We start from the raw sequence: 26971 nt of genomic DNA, 5'->3' as shown, positions 1-26971 counted from the left end.
TTCAAAAACTTTCAAAATATATTTTTTTTATTTATGCCTTTGAGTCAGTGTTGATTCTTGGTGACCATCTGGACAAGTCCCTGGAGTTTTCTTGGCAAGGTTTTTCAGAAATGATTTGCCATTGCCTCCTTCCTAGAGCTGAAGAGATTGATTGGCATAAGGTCACCCAGTTGGCTTTGGGCTTAAAGTAAGACTAGAACTCGAACTCCCAGTTTCTAGCTTGGTGCCTTAAGTATTAACCAAACTGTCTCTCAAAGTCTCAAGTAGAGGAAATATTTTGAAGGAAAGTAATAGCCACATCTCATATGCCACATCATATGGCTAAGCAGCCTTGATTGTAGGTGTACTCAACTCTTATTTTCCCTTTCCCTTCCCTTGTGAAATTCTTCTCCGTTGCTCTAAGCATTTAAGACCCGTTGGATATGCTGGTAGCAGCAAAACTACCAGCAGTCCCTATGAGTTCCCTTTGCACTAATACATACTCTAAAGGCAGTTCCCTCTTCATATTTTTGTTCTCTTAACCTCCCCATGTGGCACTTTATCAGCCTTTCTTACAGGGTGAATGTTTCTTCTAAGTGCTTCCCTATATGGCAATGTCTAAAATTGTTCATATCATATCCTGAAAAGTAGTGCAATACAGAATTACGGTACCCTAGTGAATCATATAAGGATTCACAAAGGAGCAATACATGCCAGGAAGAAATGATAGATTCCACCTGATGGGCAAGTAACAAATCAGAACCTGAGATGAGTCCAGTCTCAGACATTAACTGCTATAGGAAACTCTTAGCAAAGAGGAAGAGATTCCAGATGATCTTTGAAGGCTTTTAAGAAATGCTTTGCTTAAGGGTGCCCAATCTAGGTTTGCTGTGATGGCTGCTCCTTCTACTGGATCATTTGAGTTCAGAAGGTCGACACAGATGAGTCTTGAGCCTTACAGCTTGCAGGCAAGAGCAGGTGTGTTTAAGTCATCATATGGAGTGTGTTTAAATAAGCTTCTACACACTAAGGGTTTTTCTGATGAATTGTTTTTCAACAGATTTATCATGTTGTAGGAAGGCTCTGTGCGGCAGCCAAGATGCAGGATGTCACCAAGTTCACTGATCATTCAAATTGATAGTTGATTCCTGTTGTTGGCTTGCGGCAACTACTGCTGTCTTCTGCCTTGTGGGTAGCCACCATGACAAAATTAATCCTGACAAGGAATCTGGCTTTTGAAGATGCAGCTGGGCTGTATTAGCCAAGATGTATTAAGGAAGCACTGAATTAAGAATGAATGCCATCTAAGCATGTGTTGTCATCTTTCACGCTGAGCAAATGAAGCAAGGAGTTTCCTGATTTATTAGACGTGTTGTAAAACACAAATTATGAAGAGATGATGGTGGTAGTTCTTTTATTTTAAATCCCCAGGTTAAGCTGTACTTGTGTGTGGCTTGGGTAGAAGTAAAACATTAAAAATGTATGGAAGTATTGAACCTGAATCTGCAGTTAGGATTAGAACAAAAATCAGATCTCAAGCAGGAACAGGCCATCTATGTATATCTAACATATCTAATGACATACAAAATGGAAGACAGCAACTCCTGAATGTCCAGCATATGAAGATTACTTAAGAAAGGAGAAATCATTTTCAACAATTTCATTGAATTGTTTTTAGATTTCCATCCTCTGTATCTCACAGTAACCCCCTATAAAATGGGTGTTACCATTTCATGTAATCATGTATAGATTTGTTGTATTAGAGTGAATATTATGGACCTTTAGATCTGAGTATCAAACAAGGACAAATAATAAGATATATAAAACTCATACATAAGGAAGGTTTGAAATTTACAAAGTTTATTTAGAAAGGTTGGTGTAGAGAGTATATCTCAAAATTGTTAAGGAAGTACAAACCCAAAGTAAAAATAAGACTTGGATACTTATTTCTAATGATATTTTCCCATAATGAAAATAATGTGAGGAAGATACAAGTTTCTCTTTAATTCATAAAGCTTAAGAATACTGAAGCTAAAAACAAGAACAAATAATCACATAATAAACATGCAACCTAAAATAAGAATCTTTTTGGAGTGTGAAATTCTTTACACCTGATTCGTCGGCACTACAATGTTATCAAGTCCCCGTTTTCAAATTAATTTTGATGAGGTTTAAACTACATTTCCTGAATAAGTATTTTAAAAAATCATCTCTGTTGGAATCTACTTCCAAACAAAGCAGTTTTGTTAAATCTTTTTCAGCACTGAACAGGATTTCAGACTTTTACTTTCCTCATGCAAAGAAGTCAGTAAGTATATTGACAGAAGGCATGGAACAACCAGACACAGAAATGTTATACAATATTGCATTTTAATAGCTCATTAACAGGCCAATGGTATAAATAAATAGGATTTAAATGTAAATTTCATTAAAATCAAATGAAATTTAATTTAATAAATTTAATAAAATTAAAATTGCCTTGTTCAAAAAGCATTTAGAAGCTATTAAATTGGAATGCTGCTTATTTTAATCCTACTTTTGCTAAATATAAGGATCTTCCCTCTATTTCCTCTATTTCTCCCCAGCCAACATGCCACAAATATTCCTTTTGACTCTTGTCCATGAAGTTTTCCCAAGAAGTAGATAGATTCATAGGATATGTAGTATCACTGAGCATGTAGGACTTAATCAGGACAATCCTGTGGTGGACAAATGACTTTCTTTGATGCAAGGGACGATGGCCACATAAATAACTTCTCTTTTTAATTACCAACATTTATACCAAATACCAACAGCAAATAATAATCACTTCAGTGTGATTCCCTATAAGCCAATTAAAAGCCAAGAAAGGAAAAGAGGAAGCTTTCCAAAATCTTTTTAAAAGTCTGTTGCAGAAGAGACAGTATACAGAAGAAGAAAATCTTTATGTTGGACGAGGGCATACCGCCTGAAGACAAAGGTAAAGGAGGGGAAAGGATACTTCAGTCAGCTGGGGCTTCTCCATGACCATTCAGAAAATAGAGGGGGGAAATCAACATTTGCCAAACTGATGTGAGTTTTGAATAAAAAGAACAATCACAACTGTGGCTTTGCTTAACAAGAAGAATAAAAGTTCATGCATGGCTTTACAGCAATGTGGAAATGTTGCCAATCCATTTGGGTAAAAACAGAATTCTGCGGTGTGTGCCTTAAACAGATCTAACAAGATGCAGTAGTGTTTACTGAGTAGGTTACTATTAAATAATGGAGCTCAGCTTTCTCTGCATTCTGGAAAGATTTTACTGGTGTTGAACTAGCAAACAGCAGAGAAGAGAAGCCGTTTTGGTAGAAGTGGCTTGTATCCCTGATTTAAGCCTTGGATAGGGCTGGGGCTACTTCTGAAAGAGCAAGAAGGTTGTCTTACCAAGAGCTCCACTACATTTTGTACAGTTCTAGCTGCGGTTCAGGCAGGCAGGAGTTAATGCCTGGGCTCTGTGCAGCGGCAGGTGGGTGGTCCCAAAGCCATCAGTCTCTCTCTGGAAGGCCGACCCAGGAAGCACAGTGGAGTAGAATGAGGGCCCAACGAGGAACAACACCTTTGCCTCCCCCAGCAGATGGGGGGGCTTCCCCAGCAGATGGACCACTAGTGCACTGATGCTGCGTCACAGGACTTCCATCCATAGCAGGCAGAAAAAAGCAAGGCAGCTGATTGGGGTAAGGGTGTGCATGTGTGTGCAAATGGAAAATTGTCTCTGCTTTAGGAAAAGCTGCTATTGATCGGCCCCCTTTCTGTGTGCTGGCCCATCTGTCACAATTAGTGTGCGGGGTCTGTGACTTATGCATGGAAGTCCCGTGTGCTTGTTCTTTCTGTCATAGCCATGCTTGGTGTGACATATCTTTCTTGTCCTGCTTTGCTTTCCACATCTGCCTACTGTCTGTAACTCTAGTTTCCCAATAGCTTATTTTTTTTGGCGTAGAGGGTATTATGCTAATGTTTTCCTTAGTGTTTGGGATGGAAGAAATAGCTCCTTTGAAGGATTTAGTGTAGAGGCCAGCAGGGTAAGTGTGGCTGTAGTTCTAAGGATTTTGTAAGCTTATTTATGGAGATCTCTCTTGTCTTCTGGTCTCAGATGTTCATCTTTCTGTTAAATGCATTCAGGAGCTGGATTTTCCCTGATGCAAGTAGAGTGTCCATACCTAGATGAGCCTTAGTGTTCCCAATGATACAGTTTGTGTCTAGGATGTGCTCTGGACAAATTGTACCAGTTTTGAATTAAAGGGGTAGATAACCTGAGTTAAGGGTTGTGATTGCTACTCTGACAGGTAGACAGATAGAAACTTGGGTGTAAGATTTTCTAAAGAAGCAATAGTTAACAGTCTATGGCAGTTTTACTTGCTGCTTGTTAACAGTTTAAACTTCTGGGATGATGGGCATTATATCACCAAGAGCAAAGGAAATCTCATTTTTTGGATCAAAGGTTGGAACCAACTAAAGGTAGGCAAGATATTGGAAATTTGGACCATTTTGAATTTATCCTCTGTTTTCAGCATAATGTTGCTGCCATAAGTCTAAAATGATAACACTCCCCAGACACACACATTTCTCCCGATACGTTTTAGATTATATTGGAACTGTTTCAAACATAAAATGGAGCGTTTCATACAACCACCCACGTGATTCAGTATACAGCACAAACTGAGATTGGACATTCAGTATAGCTGTTGCCATCTATGGGAACTTGATTGCTCCATTCTTGCAGACCCAGACTGCACTTCTATATTAAAAAATGGTTTACTATTGGCACAAATTAAAGAAGGAAAGAGTACCCATAGGATGCTTTCATTTGAACTAGGCACAGATGCATTTAACCTGTAGAAAGATGCCTTTATTACAGTCCAAGGCAATATTGGGTGATAAGTTTGGTCCCTCATGTAAGCAACTTGTTTGGAAGAGGGGAAAATGTATAGTTTTTAAAAAATGCATGAGATTACTTTATTAGGAGTTGTATTGAACGAGAAGAGAAAATGAGATGCTGAGAGTTTTGTGCTGCTGAAGAATTTTAGAAAAATCAGTCTTAGTTCTTGAGAAATACTATAATCCACTCCCTGAACCTCAACTGATTGGAAAGTTTATGTACATACTTTGCTGATCTATACAGAATTTGAGCCGTTCGCTGTTTCTAGACTCGTAGAGCTGTGTGCATACATGTAAGTTTAGATGTTAGTGTAGAATAGTGCAGGGAAATCACATTGCTCTCTTGCTCCAAAAATATTTTGAGGTGGGAATTATAAGAAATACTATAGATTTTGGTTAGAATCAGGAAAATGAAGAACTATTCAACAATGGTGCTGTATTGACTACCACCTGACACAGTAGATCCTTTGCTGGCGGCAATTAAACAGATGCCAGATAGTGATCTTTCAGGGATCATCTAGTAGAAGATTGTTGCATTGGGTAGCAGAATGGATAAGATAAACTCTAAGTCAGGGGTGTAAAACTCAATTTCATTGAGAGTCGCATCATGGGGGCGTGTGGCCAGGGTGGGTGTGGCCAGCTTGGGAGGGCCACAATCTCCGTTTTCGCTGGCAGAGGGTTGCAGGACACTGTCCCAGCCGAAAATGAAGATTGGGAATGCACTTTTGCTGGCAGAGGCATGGCGGGCCGGTCCTTCGCTGTTTCTAGGGCCAGATCCAAGCACCCCGGCCCACAGGCCTTGAGTTTTACATTTCTGCTCTAAGGTCTCCTCCAAGATTATACCATCTCCTTAAAGTTCTACCTTGTCTTTTTAAGGAACCTGTTTTGAGTTATTGGGGTTGTAATCTTATTGGTCTAGAATTGCCCATTTGACCTGTAGGAGACAGCTGCGTTTATCTACTACAAACCAGATGTGTGCGCAATTATCCGTTATGTTCTTTAATAAGAGGACTATGGAAACATCTGGCTTTACTTTTACAGGGCACAACATCATGTTTCTGTGTTCGTCTGTATGTGGTGCAAACCAGTTATTAACTTCAGAGCAGGCTTTGCCCTTTTCCCTCTCTGTTGACTTAGATAATCGCCTCTCTTTAGCTGTTCAGTGGGAAACACTGATAATTTAAGAAAGACAAGATGAAGCAAAGTGTAGAATCTGTTTTCACCCTCCTCAGAAAAAATAAATATTATTATTATTTTCACAAAAAGAAAAAAAATGTTTTCCACGTTCTTGGAAAACCTATTGCCTTTCTTCTGAGGGTTTACAAACAGGTTGAGAAACGTTATTGTAAAGAAGACTGATGTAACTACTAGGAATGAGATCAAAGTTATAGGGAAGAGAAGGACTTCACATAATTTCTTATTTAATTTTATAAAGCGCTCCATCGCTTTTGAAAATGAATGCTGTCCGTCTTATAGTAGTATCTGAACTACATGAATTACTTAAGCAAAACATCATGGCTCTGCCTCTAACCCTTATGATGGAAAGAGAAGATGCTGCCTCTTTAAGACCATCCTCCTTTGTATTCTGGGGCTGCAGGAAGCTTGGCTTTAGGCTGCTATCCTCGTGTCCAACTACAAAGCAAAGAAAGAGGCGCTTTCCTTGTTTGGCTTCTCTGTTCCAGCAGTCACACAATGAAGCCTTGTTGTGTCAGGAACTCTGCTCTCTGAATTGGCTTTAACTAGATAGATTTGACTTCCCACTCCTAATTGGAAATCTGTAGTCCCATTAGGACACGGTACCCATTGCTTTCTATACTCCCCTCCCCCAAATACTATGAGCATTTTGCCAGGTACACCGATAAACCAACAACATATTTGCTGATTGGCTATACGCACTGTTGGTCTTCCACATCTGATATCCTAACAGGAGTTCCATCTTGACTCTTATTTCAAGCCAACTTAATCAGCAAAAATCCTCAGTCAAGGCATCTTGCATCTGTAATGAAGAGAATGTGCTTGAACTCCTCTAGTGGCATTTGCAGGCTGTCTTATGATGGTGGCTGCATATGCTAAAGTCTGTGTGTGCCACTGTGCAGATGTAGGTCAGAGTTCTGGAATGAACTGGCTCTTTCAGCTATCACGTTCTGCCTCTTCCATGGGTTATATTTGATAGATGGAATACTCAACAAAGTTCTGATTTTTCCTAGGAATCCCGAGGCATATGCCTCCTTTATTTGCTGGATTCGTGCATCTAGGAAAGATAAATAATCTCTTTCACATGTCCTTGCTGTGGGCATAAAACCAGTAGATGCAAAGCTTTTCTACACAGAGCCCTTGTGCATAACCCTAGTATTGCTTCTAGGGTCAATCAGATTAACTATCAAAAGATTGCAGTGAGATTGTCAAGCTGTTTCTGAAGATAGGACACAGCTGTGTGCATATGATTGCCCTCCACCACCACCTGATGCACACCTGCACATCCTAATTCACTCTGAAAAGTTGAAGCTGTTTAGGATTTTTCTGAATAATAGGATCGGATATTATCTATGATTTATAGTTGGAGCAGACTTGGCTCATTTGCAATACCAACCCATTGCCAACATCCTGATTTATATTAAACAGAGCCATTGGCCATCCTTCCTGGGATTAGCTTTCTAAACCTGCTGGTATAAATCTAGATTTGTGAAAGGAGAGAGTGATGCAGAAGCTAATGTTAGGCTGACATGCTTTATAAAAGAGAACTGAGAAAAAGCTCATGCACTTTGTAAAAAAGAATAGATGTAGCTCAGGGAGCACTTACTTTTTTGCCACTGCCTTGTCTTAAAGGCAGAAATGTCATGCAAGGACTTCATCCATTTTGTGAAATGGTGAAAATATCCATTCTGCACAGCATTATAGGAAAAATGCGCACTCATTTGGAATCTTGAGCAGGTCATTTTCCTAGGAATGTTGGATGTATCTTGAGACTTCCACATTTTCAGTGAATGTTACATGGTTTTATAATAATAGTAATGCCTTCTAATTCTTGTCCCAGGAATTACAAATCCCAGATTTGTAGCATTTGTTCTGTGTTCAAGGTTTGCCCTTAGAACTTGCGATCTAATACAGAGTTCTCTAACCTAATATGCACAATCTGATATTGCCATTTTATGTTTGCAAGAAGAAGAAGTCATAGCCTAAGAGAGCTTGATTCTGCTTGCTGGTAAAACCAAAGAACATTTTCCTTGCATATCAAATCACCATTAAGATTGTTCCAAAAGAAACATTAAAATATTTCTCCCAAAGTGCTAATATATGCTGTAGTGCTAAGTCTTAAGAATCTTTAATTTATTGTTAAAAACAGATTATGCCCAGAAGGTAATACTATAAGAAAGCATGTTGAGCAGAAAGAAATTAGTTTTACAATAAATATTTTTGGCATTTTGTGGTTGTAAGTCCAGGATCCACTTCTCATTTTCCAAAAATATTATTTTTGCTTGATCAGATAAAGAGTCTCTCTAGTCCAGTATTTTCGCGTTTAGTGGGGCCAGCCAGATGTGTCTGGGAAACTTATAAGCTCAAGGCTGAAAGATAAGTAAAATGGCTAGAATGTGTGCAAGAAGGCATATACAGTATACCACAGAGTTTTAGAGAATAATCTGGTGATAGAAGCTGCCGTGTCAGGGACTTGTCATTTCTCAAATAACAGATTGGGTCATTACATTGATCAAGAATGGACAGTCTTTGTGGACAGAGAGCTAACCTTAGGCTTCCAAGTGGTCCCACTCAACCAAGGAATGGGGCTAGAATAAAAATTAAATGTACATTCTTTTTATTTTAAATTACATTAATTAAATATCCATGTAAGAAAACTCCATGCACAGTATTTAGGAATCTTTTTCCCTTGGGTGGTATGCTTTGGATGGCCTCTCTGGAACCTACAGCTTTGGGAGGCTATCAACAATCCTGGGATGTTAGAAAATCTATATTAAGAGAACAAACTAACTATAATATTTGTGCTCTCTCATTGAATATTTGTGCTCACTGTACCTGAGTGAATGTTAAGTGTATGCCTTTCAGATGAGAAGTTTTGTGGGTGCCAATGTTTAACCCAGAATTTAGTCACCTTGGCCATGGGAGAACATTTCTGTGATAGTGTGTGTATACACCACACACATGCAATACACCTGCCCTTGGTCTAGTCTAGTGAGAAAAAAAAACATGGAGCAATCTCCATGCTTCACTTATGCATTCTTGATAGTCTTTGTGCTTTCAGTCCTTTCTTTTCTACATCCCTTTGATACACAAACAACCGCTGAATTCATAGAAGTCTTTACCTCACTTTTTACTGTTATAGAGGGTACCTATAAGACTATCCAAACCAACCCCAAACCTAGAGCATAACTCTTTGTTTCACCTTGCAGTGCCAAGCGACCTGACCCCTGAGGAGTGTCAAGAATTGGAGAACATCCGTCGGCGGAAACAGGAACTGCTGGCAGACATACAGGTGTGTGAGGAAAGGGCAGGGGAGTAGAAGTTCAATTCAGGCAGGCCACAGCTCGAGTTAAAGGCCGTGTCTCTGGAGCATCTGCCTGACATTTTTAAGAGTTGCTGACAGTTAAAATAATATGGAGAGTGGCAATAGTTTGGCTGCAAATAAACAGCTTTTTGCAGAAGAGATGAAGCATTGTCAAATTAATAGGTTTTGGTATGCCCCATTTTTGACATTTTTTTACATGTTTATATTCCTCTTCCAAGATGTGCTAATCCCTGTTTTAGGATACAGAGCTCTCTCGCTCTGAATCCCTGGCACTTTTTTTCTGGCTTCTCATCCCTTTTCCCTTTGGGACTTAATTGTTTGCTATGTTGTTACGCAGTGCTAAGTTAAGCTAAATGTAAAGGTGTGCAGGTTTCCTCTCCCAAGCCTTTTTCTTTACCTTGCCCCTGAGTAACTCTTGCCTCAGACATTGTAGATTAGAGAGCCAGGGATTCTATCTTTGGGTAAGTTTTCTTTTTTTTTAAAAAAATGAAACATTTCAATTTCCCAAAGGATTTTCTCTCTGGGTGGTCCTGAGAGTTTGTACAGTGAGGGTCTTGAGCTGTAATACTGCAGATGAGTGGACAGCCATGACTTTGATCACTTAAAGAGAGGGAGTTGCGAAATGACCAGGAGAACCAATTGCGCAGCACAGCTCCCATGTTATTCCCCCCTTCAACACACACCAAGTTCAGTCTCCATTCTGGCCTGTGAGATCTGTCAAACAAGTGAGGAGGATGTTGAGTTATCTGATTTTATTATCTCCCTTCACTCCTGTCCCCCTGTGCTTCGTCTTTCTCTTGTCTTCCCTATCAAACCAAAATAGGGCCATTTTTTTAAATTTGCATTTCTCCCCTCAATAATTTGTACATTTTCAAGATGGCTTTATTGCATCCCCTGCCATTCATTGCATTATTTACTAGCCAGATAGATCTGCTTTTGGCTCTGGCAGGGCCCCCCCTGTTCCCTGTAGCAACTTGCTCCTTGGAGCTTTGCTTGGCACGGATACTCATCAAGCCCATCAGCAATAAATAAAACAGCAGCAGCGGGCTAATCACTGCCATGTGCCGGACACTTGCTAATGGGATCAGCCCAATAATTGTGTTAGCCCCGGGGATTCCTCTTCTTCCTTCCGCTGAGAGGCCAGGATGCTGGTGGTTTAGTTGGTCTCAGAGCCAAGACAGAGTCAGTTGCTTCATTTTGGCTACTTTGGCCTAAGCTTTGACTGCAGAAGATGGGCAATGAAGGAACAATGCCCCTTGGTTCATTGTCCCCCATCCCTTGATAGAAGGTTGACTCAGCCTCCCATCCTTCCGAGGTGGGTAAAATGAAGACCCAGATTGGTGTGGACAATATGCTGACTCTGTAAAATCGCTTAGCGAGGGCTGTAAAAGCACTATCAGTTTTTGCTATCAGTTTTAAAGGAGCCACAAGGGTCAGAGTGCTAGTTCTGTAGTTGTAACTGGGATATTGGGTGCTTCTAAATTTCAACTTACTATACTCTTGACTTTTAGCGGTAGCATGAATTTGGTTATTCTTTTCTATATTCTGCAAGTATAACCTTTTTTTCTCTTCCCCCTGCCCCTCCGCTGAACATTGCTAGATCTGAATTAGAAATTTGAAAAAGTTGAAGCTGGTATTAAAAGAAAGAGTTAAGCCAAGGCTGGCATAATAAAGGTTGTTCTCCATTCTGAGGTTAAAAATATACGTAACTTCCTCCCTGCTTCAAGTTAATCAAAAGCGTCACTTCATTACTTATTCCATGACTTTCCCCCTTGTTTCTTCTGTACAGCGTCTGAAAGATGAGATAGCAGAGGTCACAAATGAAATTGAGAATCTGGGCTCCACAGAAGAGAGGTGAGTCCTGATGGAGAAGTGGGAAGGTGAAATTTGGTGGCATTTCACTATTTTTGGAATGAATATTGGAAGGAAAGCAGTAATCGCTCTTCAAAAATCTTTACTCTGTTGAAAATAAATCCTGATGTTTGTGGGTATTTAGGATTATTGTTAGAAATTTTAAATGCTGCCCTATCTTACATAAGAACTTGGGTGACTAATAGCAATCAATTAGAACAATACAATAAATCCTTCATAAATAAAACCAAAAATGCCTTGCCTACTGAATTTCCTACATTCCATTTTCTAGGAATTCAGTGTCAGATTTTTAATCCAAATAACAAACATGCCATTCTATATATGCAGCACATTAGTGTTTGGTTTTTTAAAAAAATCAACATTTTTTGGAGCTTTTCTCATGAAAATATTCAGTGACATATTACTGAGAGTTTTGCTGACTTCAATTTTCTGAGAAATGAATCTTGTTACCTAGATATGTTTGAGAGTGAATGTTCATCTTGTTATAGAAATTAGGAGTTTGCTTGTGTTTAAAGATTTTAGGTTGGGTTTTAAGGCCTTTCAGGGACATGATAACGTGTTTGTTAAGGTTTCAGTTAGCATGCAAGATGGAAAAGAGTAGGAGAGGAGAAGAGAGGAAAGGGGAGAGAAAGAAGAAAAGAAAGGAGAGGAAGGAGGGAAGGGATAGAAAGAGGAGAGAGGGTAGGAGGGGAAAGAGGAAGAGAGGAGTAGGGGAGAGGTAAGGGAAGTAGGAAAAGGAACGGAGAGGAGGAAGGAAGGAAGTAGAGAAGGGAGGGAGGGTGAAAAAAAAAGGAAAAATAGGATGGTGATAATACAAAGTAGGTGTATAGGATGGTAAGAAAAGCAACCCAGATTGTATATTTTAATTTTGTATATGGAAAAACAAATATGTAAAAGTGATAAAGATAAATAACTATGTGAATGTATACCTGTAACTATATATGAGAATAAAATTTAAAAAATAAATAAAAAAGAATGCAAGATGAAGGAAAAGATTAACTGTATTGCAAGTAGAGATTATTACAGAAGTGGTGTCCACAGACTGTTTTGTAGCAAAGGAGACTGAGCAATCTTTTTGTGTTACCTAGGAAAAACATGCAGAGAAACAAGCAGGTGGCAATGGGGAGGAAGAAATTTAACATGGATCCTAAGAAGGTAAATGCTGCTGCTTCCTTGATGTGGTATTAATAGCAACCATGGATCAGGCAAAAACCCTGCGTTAACAGTAGGATTAAAGGATGTGATCCCAAATTGGCTGCTATCTGTTTGGGCCTTACTTATATTGGTGTTTGTCTTTATTTTTCCCTCTTTTCCCAAATTATCTGCTAAACCCCTCAGAACAATTTCCTCCCTCAAGGATTCTTTGGAAATAAGCAATAAGGTCTGTAATTTTCCTTCTCCAGTCAGGAAAACGTAACAGTGAGACTGCTTCCTAAAAGCAGAACTCATTTTAACACAGCTTAACACAGGGATGTCAAACTCGCTTCATCGTCACGTGACATATAGGGACTTCCCCCCCTTCACTAAACCGGGTTTGGCCGTGGCCAGCGTGTGGCGCTTCCGTCTGGCGGGCCGTGAGTTTGCCAGCCCTGGCTTAACACAACCCCAACACAGCTGGGGTTTCAGTTAAGTAGGTCTTTTCTTGATCGTGGCGGAAGTGTGGCATTTGGGCTAAATCATATGTGGTGAGTCAGGAAATAATTTCAAACTAACTTCAGCTGCAGAATTCATTAAGTGAGTAAAAGCAAGTTATTGTTATATTGATTGCAGCCTCCTCTCCAACTCCCTGCACTCCCTTGTGCTTGAAATAGATGTAATCAATTAGGATAATTTGAATTTCATGTGGAATAGCATGGCAGATGTTACAAGTTCTTATTTCTATGTTCTCGTGCAACAAATGTTTGAGAGGCTTTTTTTTTCCTTCCCCATCTTGCAGGGGATTCAGTTCCTCATAGCGAATGACCTTTTGAAGAATACATGTGAGGACATTGCCCAGTTCCTCTACAAGGGGGAAGGACTCAACAAGACTGCCATTGGTGACTACCTGGGTGAAAGGTAATTAACCAAGCCCCCTTAGAGGACAGAATGTATGTTAATGTTCACACACTGTTCTTCTTAATGTTAGAGAAAGGACCAAAGTCAGCAGTAGAGTACGGATAGTCCTTGAGTTGCAACCATTTTTTAGTGACTGTTTGAAGTTGCAACAACACTAGGAAAAAAATTATGAGTGTTTTTCACACTTAACAACCATTGCCTCATCTCCGTGGTCATGTGATCAAATTTCAGACACCTAGCAACTGGCTCAAAATGATGCAGTTGCAGGATCCCGGGGCCACGTGTTCCTCTTTTGCGACCGTCTGAAAAAGAAAATCAATGGGAAAGCCAGATTGACTTCACAACCATGTTACTAACTAAACAACTGAAGTGATTCACTTAACAACTGTGGCAAAGTTCATAAAATAGGTCAAAACTTACTTAATGACTCAGCAACAGAAATGTTGGGCTCAGTTGTAGTTGCAAGTTGAGGACTACCTGTGTATATGTACTCAGAAAGGAGGAAATAGGAAGATCCTTCTGATTCAGGGACCCTCAGAGTAGTAACTCTAAGCCAGGGAATTTTGGGAGTTGAAGTCCACAAGTCTTAAAGTTCCCAAGTTTGGATATCCCTGCTCTAAGCTATATGGATCCATCATATAATTCTTAAGGAGGTGCAAACACAGACCTTAACTATATAAGCATTGTCACCTGTATAACAATAAATTGCTCAGTCCAGAATTTCAATGTATTTTGTTTCCTTCCCTCAGAGACGATTTCAACATCCAAGTATTACATTCTTTTGTGGAGCTGCACGAGTTTACAGATCTCAACCTTGTACAGGCACTGCGGTGAGTGACAAGAGGAAGAGATGATAATATTAGACAGATGCATGTCTGTGTATCTATAGGTGTAGCTGTAGATCGTGTTTTCTTTCCCATGGTTTTGGATTAACTAGATTAACTAGCATTTTCTATGGCTGTAGAGAGCCAGTTTGGTGTAGTGTTAGAGGCACCAGACTAGAGGTTGGGAGACCATGAGTTCTAGATCTACCTTAGGCACAAGGCCAACTATGTGATTTGGAGCCTGTCAACCTTTCAATGTTGGGAAATTCCCAGCCAGGCAGGAAGGAGGAGTCAGGTGGGGAACTAGCCTTGGGTGCTTGCATAGCCACAAGAGGTATAAGCCTGACTCTACACCCTAGGTTTCATGGAACCTTATCTGGTTATTCCCAAGAAGAAGGTAAGTAGTCTGGAGAGATTCTTGTATTATAGGTAGAACACAATAAAGTTGCTGACTTGGACCCTTCACTAATGGACTCCTAATCCTAAAATTGAGGGAATGGCAAACCGCATCACACTGACTGAAAAACTGACTCAAAGGCACACATACACACAAAATCAGCATCCATGATTATACAGCATGTTGGCCGGGGCTGTGGGAGTTACTGAGGGTCTGGTTGCACTTGAAAGTCCAGATCTGCTCTGTTCCTGATGTGGCCTGTGGGTAAAGGTGTGGAAAAAGTTTGAATCCTATTTCAGCCTCAAAACAGGTTTTTCTGATCTTACCAGAAGTATGCCAATGCTTTGTTGACAATTCTGAAGCATTCCTGCCTTTGAACCAGCCTTATTTTTCACTAGCCTCAATCAGATATGCTGGGTTTGTAGAAATTCCCAGCTGGTTGCTTATGTAGGCAAGAAATTTTAAAAGTTGTATTTCCAACACTTTGCCAGGGAAAAGATGCACGGAATGTTAGTTGTGGTATATCTTTCCTCACAACTGTACAGCACACAAATGGACATGGGCTTAATTTTCATTGTCCTCACAGGCAATTCCTTTGGAGCTTTCGGTTGCCAGGTGAAGCACAAAAAATTGACCGGATGATGGAAGCATTTGCACAGCGGTACTGTCAATGCAACCCTGGTGTGTTCCAGTCAACAGGTAAGTGGACAACCATCTCCAGAGGTTATGGCTGTTCCAACATTGGAGGTTTTAAAGATGATATTGGATAGCCATTTGTCTACAATGGTAGAGGGCCGTGATGGTGAACCTATGGCATGCGTGCCACAGGAGGCAGGCAGAGCCATATCTGCTGGCATGCAAGCCGTCACCTCCAGCACGCATATGCGTGCCAGGTAGCTGATTTTCAGCCTTCTGGAAGGCTGGGAGAGGCAGTTTTCACCCTCCCCATGCTTCAGGAAAGCCTCCAGAACCTGGGGAGGGCGAAACACAGGGCCAACGGGCCCGTTGGGCCCCTTTTCCACCCTCCCCGTACTTCAGGAAAGCCTCCAGAGCCTGGGGAGGGCGAAAAACAGGGCCAACAGGCTCGTTGGGCCCCTTTTTCACCCACCCCGTACTTCAGGAAAGCCTCCGTAGCCCGGGGGAGGGGGGGTTGTGCACGCATGTGCAGGATGTGTGTGTCAAGTAAGCTCCCATTACTCGTCCCACCTTCTGCCAACCTAACAGTTCGAAAGCATGTAAAAATGCAAGTAGAAAAATAGAGACCACCTTTGGGGAGAAGATAATAACGTTCTGTGCTCCTTCGGTGTTTAGCCATGCTGGCCACATGACCATGGAGATGTTTTTGGATAGTGCTGGCTATTTGGCTTTGAAACGGAGATGAGCACCGCCCCCTAGAGTCAGGAACGACTAGCACATATATGCGAGGGGAACCATTACCTTTACCTTACCTTGAGTTACTTATAAAAATATTAAATGCAGGATATAAATAAATATGGTAGCTGGCAGTATTTCAGGTAAAGTGACCCCAATTGGCTTAGAGTTTCAAAATATTTTAAAGGTCAAGTTGGGCTTCTCAAGTAGTCCTCAACTTACAACCATTTCTTTAATGCCCATTGGAAGTTGCAACAGCACCGAATAAAGTGAGTTACAAGCAGTTCCATTTACAACCGTTGCAGCATCCCCATGGTTATGTGATCAAAACCAGGGCACTTGGCAATGGGCTGCAGTATCCTGGGGTCACATGATTGTCATTTGCAATCTTCCCAGCCGGTTCTTGACAAGCAAAACCAATGGGGGAAGTTAGATTGGCTTAACAATTGTGTAATGCAGTGATTCACTTGACCATGACAAGAAAGGTTTTAAAATTGTGTTGTCTCGTTCAACAACTGACTTGCTTAGCTATGGAAATTCTAGCCCCCAATTGTGGCCATAAGTAAAAAACTATCTGTAGGCTCCAATTTGGATTTGATCTTGTGTAACCTGAACTATGTTCCCAAATGGGCTTGAATCCCCTGTTCCTTTTTCTTTCTGTCCCAGATACCTGTTATGTGCTTTCTTTTGCCATAATCATGCTGAATACCAGTTTGCATAATCCCAACGTGAAGGATAAACCCACTGTGGAGCGATTCATCGCTATGAACCGTGGCATCAATGATGGCGGGGACCTACCTGAGGAATTGCTCAGGGTGAGTTTTGCGGGAAGAGAACAGACTGAAATGCTGTGTGTAGGCCATAATGGAGAACTCGGTGGGTGTGGTGAATCACCGCAATAGAGGGCCTTCTGTCTGTCTATCTGCCTGGCAGGCTCACCAAAGACCCAGGAATAGGTCAGGGTTGAGCCTACCTTGGTCTTCCCAGTATCTCCTGCTCAAATACTGAGCTTCCATAATGCAGTCATGGTTCTTGGGAAGTAGAAACTGCACTAGTGCAATATTGAAAAGGTGGCACAGAACCTTTCCGTGGAAGTGATCCCCCACATGTTTCTCCTCCCTCACACCAGAATCTCTATGAGAGCATAAAAAATGAGCCCTTCAAAATCCCCGAGGATGATGGCAATGACTTGACGCATACCTTCTTTAATCCGGACCGTGAAGGCTGGCTTCTGAAGCTTGGTGAGTGTGTGTGTGTCTGCACGAGGCAAGACCTGACCAACAAGGAGCAGGGCTGCTGATGGTGTGGCATGGGCTGCAGGGAGCATGGAGCTCAGCAGGAGTCTCTTTGCATGGGGCTCGGTGGCCACAGTCCAGCACAAAGGACCAGCTATACAACCTGAAAGCTTCTCATTGTCTTTTCTTGAACAGCGTACCCAGTGAGGAGGGCCTTGGTTGCAGTGCTCAGTAACTTCCTATGGCTCTCTTAAGTTGGCTTGGCCAACCAATTCTTACCAAAATTGGGCAAAATAATGTACTTAGGAAGAAAAAAAAGGCAGGTTACTTGAGTCCCAGGAATGGCAGATGAATCTAGTTCCAAAATGCGCACCTACAACCACCTACAGAGAAGCTGAAGACTTATCTATGGTCCCTAGCTTCTCACTTTCATTTTTCAGACTCGTCTCTGGCATCACTGCACGCATAGCAGCTCTGCACTCACTGACAGGTCAAACTAGGATGCATTCACCAGCTCTCCTTCTGCAGCTCTTGGCTCCCTCTTCACGTTTACTCAAACCTGTGTTTTTTTTTTAATTGCCAGGATTTGGCTCGAAAAATCTTCCGGGCTTCTTTAAGGAACAGGTGGTTGCCTAGGTTCCCCCCCCCTCCACACCTCTCTTGTAGGAATATTAAATCACCTGAAATCTGAAAATCAAATCTGAAAATGGAATTCTCCTAAATAGTCAAACTTGTAATTGCTGAATCTGAACTGAATTAAATTCATGAAATTATTCTACATTGGTAACTTTTCATACTTTGCTTTGAGCCAGAGAGAAGACTTACACTTATCTAGCTTTGATGTCCAAAATAAGATCTGATTCTAAGTCCACACTTTTTCTACCCCTCTTCTTCTGTTTCTTTCAATCAAGGCATGCAAAAAACTATTATGGAACCTGGAGAGTAGACTGATAAGTGTGTCAGTAATACATACCGGTAGTTGTACAGTAGTAATACAATTGTGTGCTACTGCAAGTGCACATAATAACTACATTTTCCTATATAATCATAATATAAGATTAATACATTTTGTAATTACAGTAATTGCAATAAGGTTTGTCTTAGCTCGGTAGCAAATGATCCAGACGTGATGGGAATAGAAAAGCTATGGTGCTTTAGGAGTTAGATTCAAAATTTCTTCTCCACTAACTAGCCTCTATAGCCAAAGGATGATGGAGCTGTAGTCTATCTGTATCATGTCTGCTCAATGAATAATAAGCATTCCATTTAAATCAGAGGTCTTCAAACTTGGGAACTTTAAGACTTGTGGACTTCAACTCCCAGAATTCTCCATAGCTGGCTGGAGAATTCTGGGAGTTGAAGTCCACAAGTCTTAAAGTTCCCAAGTCTGGGGATCCCTGGTTTAAATAGTCGCACAGTTGAAAATCTGATAGCTTTCAATTGCACAGCAAACACCAGAAATCTCTTCCATTTTCAGTTTTACAATTCCTAAAAATGTATTGAAAAATATTTCACTGGACTTGGAGTAGCTGCAGGAAAGGAATTTAAAATGCCTTCTGAGCAAACCCCGTGTTTCCCTGAAAATAAGACAGGGTCTTATTTTTTGACCCCCCCCAATTTTGCTTGGGCCTTATTGGGGGGGGGGCTTATTGGTTTGGGGTTGCCAGGTTGCTGCTCTCTTTCAAGTGGGCGGCCGAAGAGCTGGGCACAACCTCAGGGGCAAACGGCTGTGTTGCGCTGTCACAGCAGCGCAACAAACCCGCCATGAGGTGACCACGCTCATGAGCAGCTGCCCAGCAATGCCCTTTTCCAGCCGGGCAGAGCGCCACTCACCAACCCAATAATATCCCAAAGACGCTAAGCCATGTGGTACTCTTCTGGGAGTGGCCGCTCAGAAGACTCGGCAGCGGATCTCCGGAGTTTGGAAGCCGGTTATGCTCGGAGCATGGCGGCGGCGGTGGCAGCGGGGTGGGTGCGGCGCCCTGGCCCAGCCCTTCAGGGAGAATTGGGCAAGGTGAGGCAGGGAGGCACACGAGCTGGAGGCAGAACAAGTGCTCGTGCAACCTCTCTTTCCAGCCGGGCAGAGCGCCACGCGGCTTAGCGCCTTTGGGATCGGTGAGTGGCGCTCTTCCCGGCTGGAGTGGGGCATTGCCGGGCGGCTGCTCGTGAGAGCGGCTGCCCGGCAACTCACCGCTCCAGCTGGGCACAGTGCCACCCACCAACCTAGCAGTATCCCAAAGGCGTCAAGCAATGTGAGCGCCTTTGTCCCCCCAGCTCCTGTAGCTTTGTGCCTTCGGGATATCGCTAGGTTGGTGAGTGGCGCTCTGCCTGGCTGTAGGGGAGGTTGTCCAGGGGGCTTATTATTGGGGGAGGGTGTATATTTTTGCCCACAGGAAAAATACGGCATGGTCTTATTATCAGGACATGTCGTAATTTCGGGGAAACACGGCATGTTTAGCTCGCTTGACATTTTGAAGAATAGCTGCAGTATTTGAGCAGAACTATTAAGCTGCATATGCAGAAGAACTAGAGTTTGTTATGGCTCAGGATACAAATTGAAGGCTGCTTGGTTGGCTACATGCTGACCCAGTTCTAAAGAGGTTCTTCACATTGAGGAGGTTAAGCAAGTAGAGGAGGTTAAGCACAACTTTGTCACCTTCTGCAAGATGGGTGGCTATATAAATTTGATGAATCCATAAAATTATAGTCATATTGACTATCAGAATAAGACAATGTCTATTATTAGTTGTTTTTGTGCTTCCCCTTAGATATAGAAGTGACCATGGTTTAGGGTAGATTCTTGCCATCTAGTCAAGAGAGGTTGATTGAAACAAAAGAAATGAGGATTTAGAAGTGAAATGCAATTTCCAACATTTAATATTCCATTTCAGGAAACAAATTTACTTCAGTTCCAAAGGCAGAATGTTTTGTTGTTTGCATTTCAACTTCTATGGCAACTGTTTTAAAAAATATGTCTCAAATTGTGACCGTATTAATGCCAAGAACCCCAACATTGTACCTTACACCCAATTCTGCAATCCCCATCATTGTAGGTCAAATCTTTTTAGAACTGTCATGATTATGTCTATTCAGTGACATCATTTAAAAAAAGAGAACTGCAGCATTGTGCAATTCAGGAAAATGTGGCTAAGAGCACAGCAAAGAAGGGGAGACTGAGGTTTGCCCTGTAGAGACAGGAAAATTGGGAGGGGGTTTCCATTATTCATCCAGAGGGAGACACAAGGCCTCTTTGCTGTGTTCCAGAGGGGAGGGTTGAAGGAGGTGGAGGTAACAGGAGAACAAAGGTGGATCAGGTAGGCCCACTGGCCTTGACTGTGTGGGATATAACCCTGGTTTTCTCCACATATGGCTGTTCTTTGGCTGAACCCTTTGGCCCTTGATGATGCATGCTGCCCTTCCCATCCCACTCCTAGAGGTCTCCTGGCTCCAGGCCATTTTAACACCCACACCACTGCCTTGGTACTAAAATCACTAACTCCTCAGTCAACTGTTTGTGTGGCAAACACATTCATGATATGGCCAATGGCAAGAATTAATCCAGAGAGGTGAACCTTTCTATCAAGTATCCCAGCGGCTGCTGCATTCATAGCCTTGGCATGCTGGTAGCCCCAAAAATGTATCGGTCCTTTTTTTTTTTTGTATTAAAGTAGGAGATATGTTGACTCCCTTTAAGGAGAGCTCTCCCTCCCTCCTTTGTCCCTTTTGCTCAAAAATGTTTAGCTTGGGCGGTGCCCACTGCTGACTGCAATTGAAATGTGCACGAAGGGCAAATTTTAGTCCTTTGTTTTTTAATTTTCTTTTTCCCTCATTTGTATGTTTCCATGATTTTGGCTCTGCCTTTCCCTGCCCCCAAACTTCAGGAGGTACGTACCCCCATATCTCCTTGCTAGCTTTGCTGGGGCCGAGGCCGTGCTGCAAGTGCTTGCTTGTTTTTTCTGTTCTCTTTTATTTTTACTTGCTGCTGATGTTTCTCGTATTGCTATTGTTGCCACCATTGCTAATTGGCTGCACAGTCCCTGGGGAACTGGGGTGGGGTGGGGGAGACGTGGGATGGTGGGGGGCAGAGGTGGGGAGAGGAAGTGCTTGTGTTCTGCTAGGCACGAAACGGAGAGAGAAGAGAGAGCAGTGACTTTCCCAAACCATGATTCGGGTAGCTATCCTCTTCATCCTGCTTTTCTAAAATTCACATTGATCTTGCTGGATGTCTTCTGTGAGAGTATGGCAAGTTCTAAAGTCCTGAAGTATTTCATGTTGTCAAAACTAGGCCTGGCTGTGGGTTTCAGCTTCCGGAGGGACAGGAGCTACCCTGTTTCCCTGAAAATAAGACCTCCCTGGATAATAAGGCCAATCAGGCTTTTGAGCGCATGTGCTAAAAAAAGCCCTCCCCAAAAACAAGCCCTTTCCAAAAATATTGCAACAATGCAGTAGCCATGAGGTGACCATGTTTGCCACCTCCCAAAAATAATAAGACCTCCCCCAAAATAAGGCCAAGTACTTATTTCAGGGGTCAAAAGAAAATAAGACCCTGTCTTATTTTGGGGAAAACACGGTAGGAAGGGCATGATAGGGCTTGGGGAAAAAACCCTCTTCCTCCTGTGGAATAGGTTGCTTCCCTTGCTTTAGGAAGCCCACATCCCTTTGGAAGTATTCAGGGTTACAATTTGATAGCAGAGAATATGGATATATCTGCATAATATTTTCAGTAATACTAATTTTTAAATAATACTTTTAAAAAAAGGAAAGAATTGAAAGAGGGCAAATTTAAATATCTCCAACCCCATTAAAAAAAAAGAGTGGGGAGAACTCACAATTGTCAGCTTCTCTCTTTTTTTCAACCTCGCCCTTAGTATTACTGAAATTTTTCCCTATGGTGCTGACAGGCTGAAAATAATAATAATTAAAAATAAAGTATGACTTCCAACCCCAAAATGTTGTTTGACCTGTTCTGGGATAGATATTGCAGAAAAAAAAACATTTCTCATTAAGTTTGAAGTTGCTGGAAGTTGTATTTCGGCTACACTTAGCATACCACAGATTAATTATGTATTTAACACAATTGTTATACCATTCCAGTCTTAGGTAATGGGCAGTTCACAGCAATGTAGTTGCTTCAAGAGGCTTTTTCCAGATGCTATACTTCAGTCTTGATGATTGTAGTGCCATCATGAACCTTCATCTACCCTGCATCATACAGCTGATGAACTTAAAATGATTGTAAGATGAATCATGAATCTCTTTTCCATTTAAAAGTCTAGCGATTCTCAGTCATCCAGGTGATGGTTGTCCCAATGGTACTTTTTCTAGAGGCAACTGGACTTTCTTGTTTTTTCTTTTGAAGAAGTTTTGCTTCTCAGCCAAGAAGCTTCTTCAGCTCTGACAGGATAGTGGGGAATGGAAGGATTTATTTTCCTTCAATTTTCAAAAGAAAAAACAAAATCCAGTTGCCTCAGAAAAAAGCACCTTTGGGACAAGCTCTCGCCCAAGGCCCTAGAATAGTGCGTATTTTTCATCCAGGGGCACTAAACAAAACAAAAATGCTGCCAGTGTGAAAAGGAATAATAAAATATTAGTTGTTTAATTGATTGTGGCAATGAGTTAGCCATGCTCTGGTCCTGTGTGGAACAGAGAAGAAGAACCTTCTCTTAATTATATATGAGAGAGCTTCTAGTTAGTTGGGATGGCACAGGATCAGAATATCCAACTGGATCAGAGGAGAGAAGATCGTGATCCTATCTCTTATTAGATTCAGGTTTTTGGTTTAGTGCTACTCCAACTGACTAGAATTCACCACACATAATAAAGGTTCTTCTTTTCAATTGGTTAACTTACTGATCAATTTATGGATGTCACTTTTTAACAATCCCTTTTCTGATATTTACAATAAATCTGTAAATAGGTTATCCTTTCTATTTTATGGACTTGGAATAAGAACAGGATTGGAACCAGAGGTGGGTTCTTACTGGTTTGGCCGAGTGGTATGGCAGGCTGCTCGCTGCTGTCGCCATTTTGTTTTTGAGTTCAATTTTAATTGAACTGCACAAAGCGCGCATGCGTGGGCAAACTTGCAGTAAAGCCAGCCAGAACCCACCCCTGATCGGAACCTTCCCGAACCCTGTAATTTTTAGCCTGCATGGTTATTAAAGTATCATTATACCTGGAGATGCCTGGTTGAAGAAGGCAGAGGCTTGATTAATGCCACCCAGTGAATTTGTAGCTGAATGGATTGAATCCATCATTTGTTAATCATATAATATTAGCATTAGCTATAATTGTATTATTCAGTGATTTGTAACCGGGAGGGGTTAAAATAGTTTGTAACTAAAAGCAACGCAGGTGTTTCCTTTATTGTAGGAATCTCCCTAGGCCAGGTGTGTCAAACTTGTGGCCTGCGCCGGATGTCTCATATGCTAGCCACCCCCACCCACAGTTTTGTGAAGGGGGAAAAAGTTGTGATACATCACATGATAATGTGACACCACGAGTTTGACGCCCCTGCCCTAGGCCATTAAAAATATACCCCAACTATTAAAGTTGCCATGTCTGAATTGAAAATCAGGATGAACAATAGTTGACAGCAAGGAGCTCTTTGGGATTTTAATAACCCTGTCAGTTATTATTCTATAAGTTATTAGTTTGTAACATTTCAGATATAATACTGTTCCCTCAGCATTTCTTAGTTATAAATATGGCAGCAAATTGGAATTCTCTGAAGCGAGGGTGTTTCTTGAATATTCAGCTGTTTTACACTTACAGTTGTTCAATTGTCAAAAGATAAAAGTTGGAAAATGATGGCTGAAACTTCCTGGAGGTTTATGTCCCTCTAATTATTCACTGGAACTCTAGAGTTTATTTACATATTCACCCAAATTCAAAGGATGTTTTGAAATTGACACTTGTAAGTCTACCATCCTGAAACAAGAGCTTCACTTAAGAACTTTTAAGAGAAAAGGGAGGGGAGATGAAATGGCAGAGCTTTTCACATTTTGCTTTTCAGTTCACAGTTTAGGACAAATACATCAAAAAAACTTTAATCATCATCTTCATCCAAGGCCCTGATCCTCAATTGTTGGTCTTAGTTTTAATATCATGGTGGACAATTCACTTCTCTTCCGGTTGAATAAAAGCCTCAGTTTAAAGGTGGCTGGCCTAGGGTTCCTTAGAAGCCAGCTCACCGCATTCTTTTCTGGTGGGCTCTTCTGGAAGTTGTCTTCTGCTTGCACAAGTTGTTTGTCCACCCTGCTGAGCTTGGTCTACAGTGAAATGAAATGGGCAAAACACTACTGCCAAATACTTGTGAGGATACAACTGGAGACTTGCTGAGTTTACCAATCGGCTCCCCTGGGGATGTTTTGTTTTCTTTGTCTTTCTGTAATATATTGACTCGCGATGAAGTTGATCATTCCATGGTTAGAGGGGCTCACAACAGTTGAAGCTTTCCAGGTTCCTTGGGGACTGTAGCAGGCGTTATCTGGAGCAATTGGCTTCTTCCACCCACCATTGTCCCTTTCTTTCTGTTTTTTGTTTTTATGTTGCTTGAATGAAGTCTTGTTTGTGTGTGCCTATATGTGGCGTAAGAATCTCCCTGAGTGGGTCTTTATATTTTTGCTCCTGGTAATTTCTGGTTAGCTCAACTCTACTCTTCTGGATGTGCCAGAGTAGCCCCTGCTGATTGAGCGGATCTTGCCTCTTCACTTCTCAACTTTGATCTGCCTCTTGGAACCACAGGATACCCCCTCCCCCTTGCATAAACTGGCTAGACCAGCCCAAGGGGGCTGTGCAAACCTCCGTCCTTTAATGAGTGAAGGCAGGCAGTTGTGGATGGAAGTGACCTTGGTGGTCCCTCTGGGAAGTAACTGTTTAGAATAGTACCCATTTGTACCGATTCCTTCACAGTTTCTGAATCTCTGACAAAACCCGAGGTCGGTTTTTTTAAATGTTTGTCACAATTTGCCAAAAGTAATGTGCTTCCCTGCATCTGAGGCTTCTTATTGACATTGAGTTGACTTCCGGGAAAAAACCATTGGCTAATTGTGGGCACAGTTTAGTTGGGGAAAAGGGGAGAAAATCCAGAAAGAACCAATTGCTATGAAATAAACTGACAGGATTTATGTCTTTTCCACCGAGCTTCTGCTTTGGATAAACAGAAGGATAAATGTCTGAAATACACTGGGAGTAAAAAGGTTGTTTAGCAACTGGCAAAGCCAGGTTGTTTTACCTGTGAAGAACTTAGTATTGGGAAAAAGAAAGGAGATCGCTATATACCGTATTTTTCAGAGTATAAGACGCACCAAGGTTTTGAAGAGGCAAACTAAAAAAAAAGTTTTTGCACTCTGCAAACCTCCCCAAAACGGCCTGTTTTTCACAAAAACGGACCTGTTTTTTGTCAAAAAAAGGGTATTAGAAAGCTTATAGAGTGCTCCTGGGGGCTGGGGGGGCAAAATTGAGCAAAAAGTGGCCCGTTTTTTGCTCATTTCTGCCCTCCCCAGCCCCCAGGAGCTCTCTGAAGGCCTCCTACAAGCTATACACGGCCATTTTGGTGAAGGGGGTGGGGTTTCAGGAGGGAAAAGGAATGCTGTATTCAGTGTATAATATGCACACAGATTTTCAGCCCCTTTTTTGAGGGAAAAAGGTGTGTCTTATACTCTGAAAAATACCGTACATAGCCCTAATAGGTGTTAATTTGAGCCAACTCCCTTGTAGACCTATCCCCTATCTATTGGGGAAATCTCATCTGAAAATATCCTGTTTACATAGGATAATGTTTGTTCACCTGGTACCCTTTGGGTGATTTGGACCGCTGTCTTAGGCTGGGAAAATGGGAATCGTAGGTCTGAGATAGTCATTTAGAAGGCATGGAGTTGAAAGAATAAGCTAAGAGCAAATTCAAATATCAGGCCCTTTAGCATGCTTCCTTTTTTCTGCATGGGGCACAAGTAATGTTTCACAAATCCAAAATCCTTATTGCATCTTAAAGGCAAGTGGGGTGGGGATAGCTATTCCTGTCACCCATTTTGATCAAGGACTTTTCCCTTAGCCTAGCTTATTGTATCTTAAAATGCAATGGTATCTCATGGGGTGAGAGCATCAAGATCAAAAAGGCTGTTTCCTGGCTGCCAAATTATCATGCAGTGTAAATAATTCCCTCTTCTTTCACCTGTAATAAAAAAGAGGTGAGAGGGTGGTATAGATTTGGCTTTCCAGGCTCAAGTGGAATCCTAGAGAGCAGCTTCATCTGAGGATCTGGCTAAAATACAGACTTTACTCATAGCAATTCTATCTTAGTGGAAATCTGTTGCCTCTTCTCCATCCTTGTGCAGAGCAGACACAGGCTTGTTCGGTAGCATATAATAGGGTTGACCAATGCAACCTTTTCTCCTTCCCCCAAGCTGTTGTGCTCAGCTGGAAGCCACCTGCTGCTCTGGTGTGGGGCTGGCTCTGCTTGCGCTCTTGACAACCATGTGCTCGGCTACTGTCTGTTGTGCCCATAGGCTGTAGCTCTGCCTTTGCCTTAGCTGCTCTTGTGTCCAGAGCCAGCTTTTTGGCCTGGGCACGCATTGTCAAGCTTGCTTCTCCCTTGTGCAGGTGGCCGAGTGAAGACGTGGAAGCGACGCTGGTTCATCCTGACAGACAACTGCCTCTACTACTTTGAGTACACCACAGTGAGTGTCTCAGGTTGTTACCATTTGTGCAGATGCATCCAAGTACAACCCAAGGGCTACTCTAAATGTGAATTCTTGTTTTAACATAAGATTGGAGTATTTACCCTGTTTCCTTGAAAATAGGACCTCCCCGGATAATAAGCCC

The 26971-nt window shown here is 41.7% G+C and overlaps 1 protein-coding gene across 3 annotated transcripts in view; it reads left to right on the top strand.

Annotated features, from left to right (window-relative positions):
* The window catches only part of CYTH1 (cytohesin 1), a 79403-nt gene that overhangs the window by 46322 nt on the left and 6110 nt on the right, over positions 1-26971 (top strand). Inside the window, exons 1-10 of one of the 3 annotated variants that reach the window (XM_014059808.2) lie at positions 3504-3672; positions 9277-9359; positions 11182-11246; positions 12353-12419; positions 13201-13319; positions 14069-14149; positions 15127-15239; positions 16578-16726; positions 17041-17153; positions 26748-26826. In XM_014059808.2, the coding sequence (XP_013915283.1) occupies positions 12360-12419; positions 13201-13319; positions 14069-14149; positions 15127-15239; positions 16578-16726; positions 17041-17153; positions 26748-26826 (714 nt within the window). In that variant the 5' untranslated portion in view covers positions 3504-3672; positions 9277-9359; positions 11182-11246; positions 12353-12359. Of the gene's footprint in view, positions 1-3503; positions 3673-9276; positions 9360-11181; positions 11247-12352; positions 12420-13200; positions 13320-14068; positions 14150-15126; positions 15240-16577; positions 16727-17040; positions 17154-26747; positions 26827-26971 lie in introns of those variants that run through there. The other 2 variants (XM_014059806.2, XM_014059807.2) reach the window with 2 other exon arrangements.

The sequence above is a fragment of the Thamnophis sirtalis genome, unplaced genomic scaffold (assembly GCF_051295495.1).
Source record: "Thamnophis sirtalis isolate CommonGarterSnake01/CBP01778 unplaced genomic scaffold, rThaSir2_p1.2 scaffold_3, whole genome shotgun sequence".
Lineage (NCBI taxonomy): Eukaryota > Metazoa > Chordata > Lepidosauria > Squamata > Natricidae > Thamnophis > Thamnophis sirtalis.
This window is presented reverse-complemented; position numbering and strand designations above follow the sequence as displayed.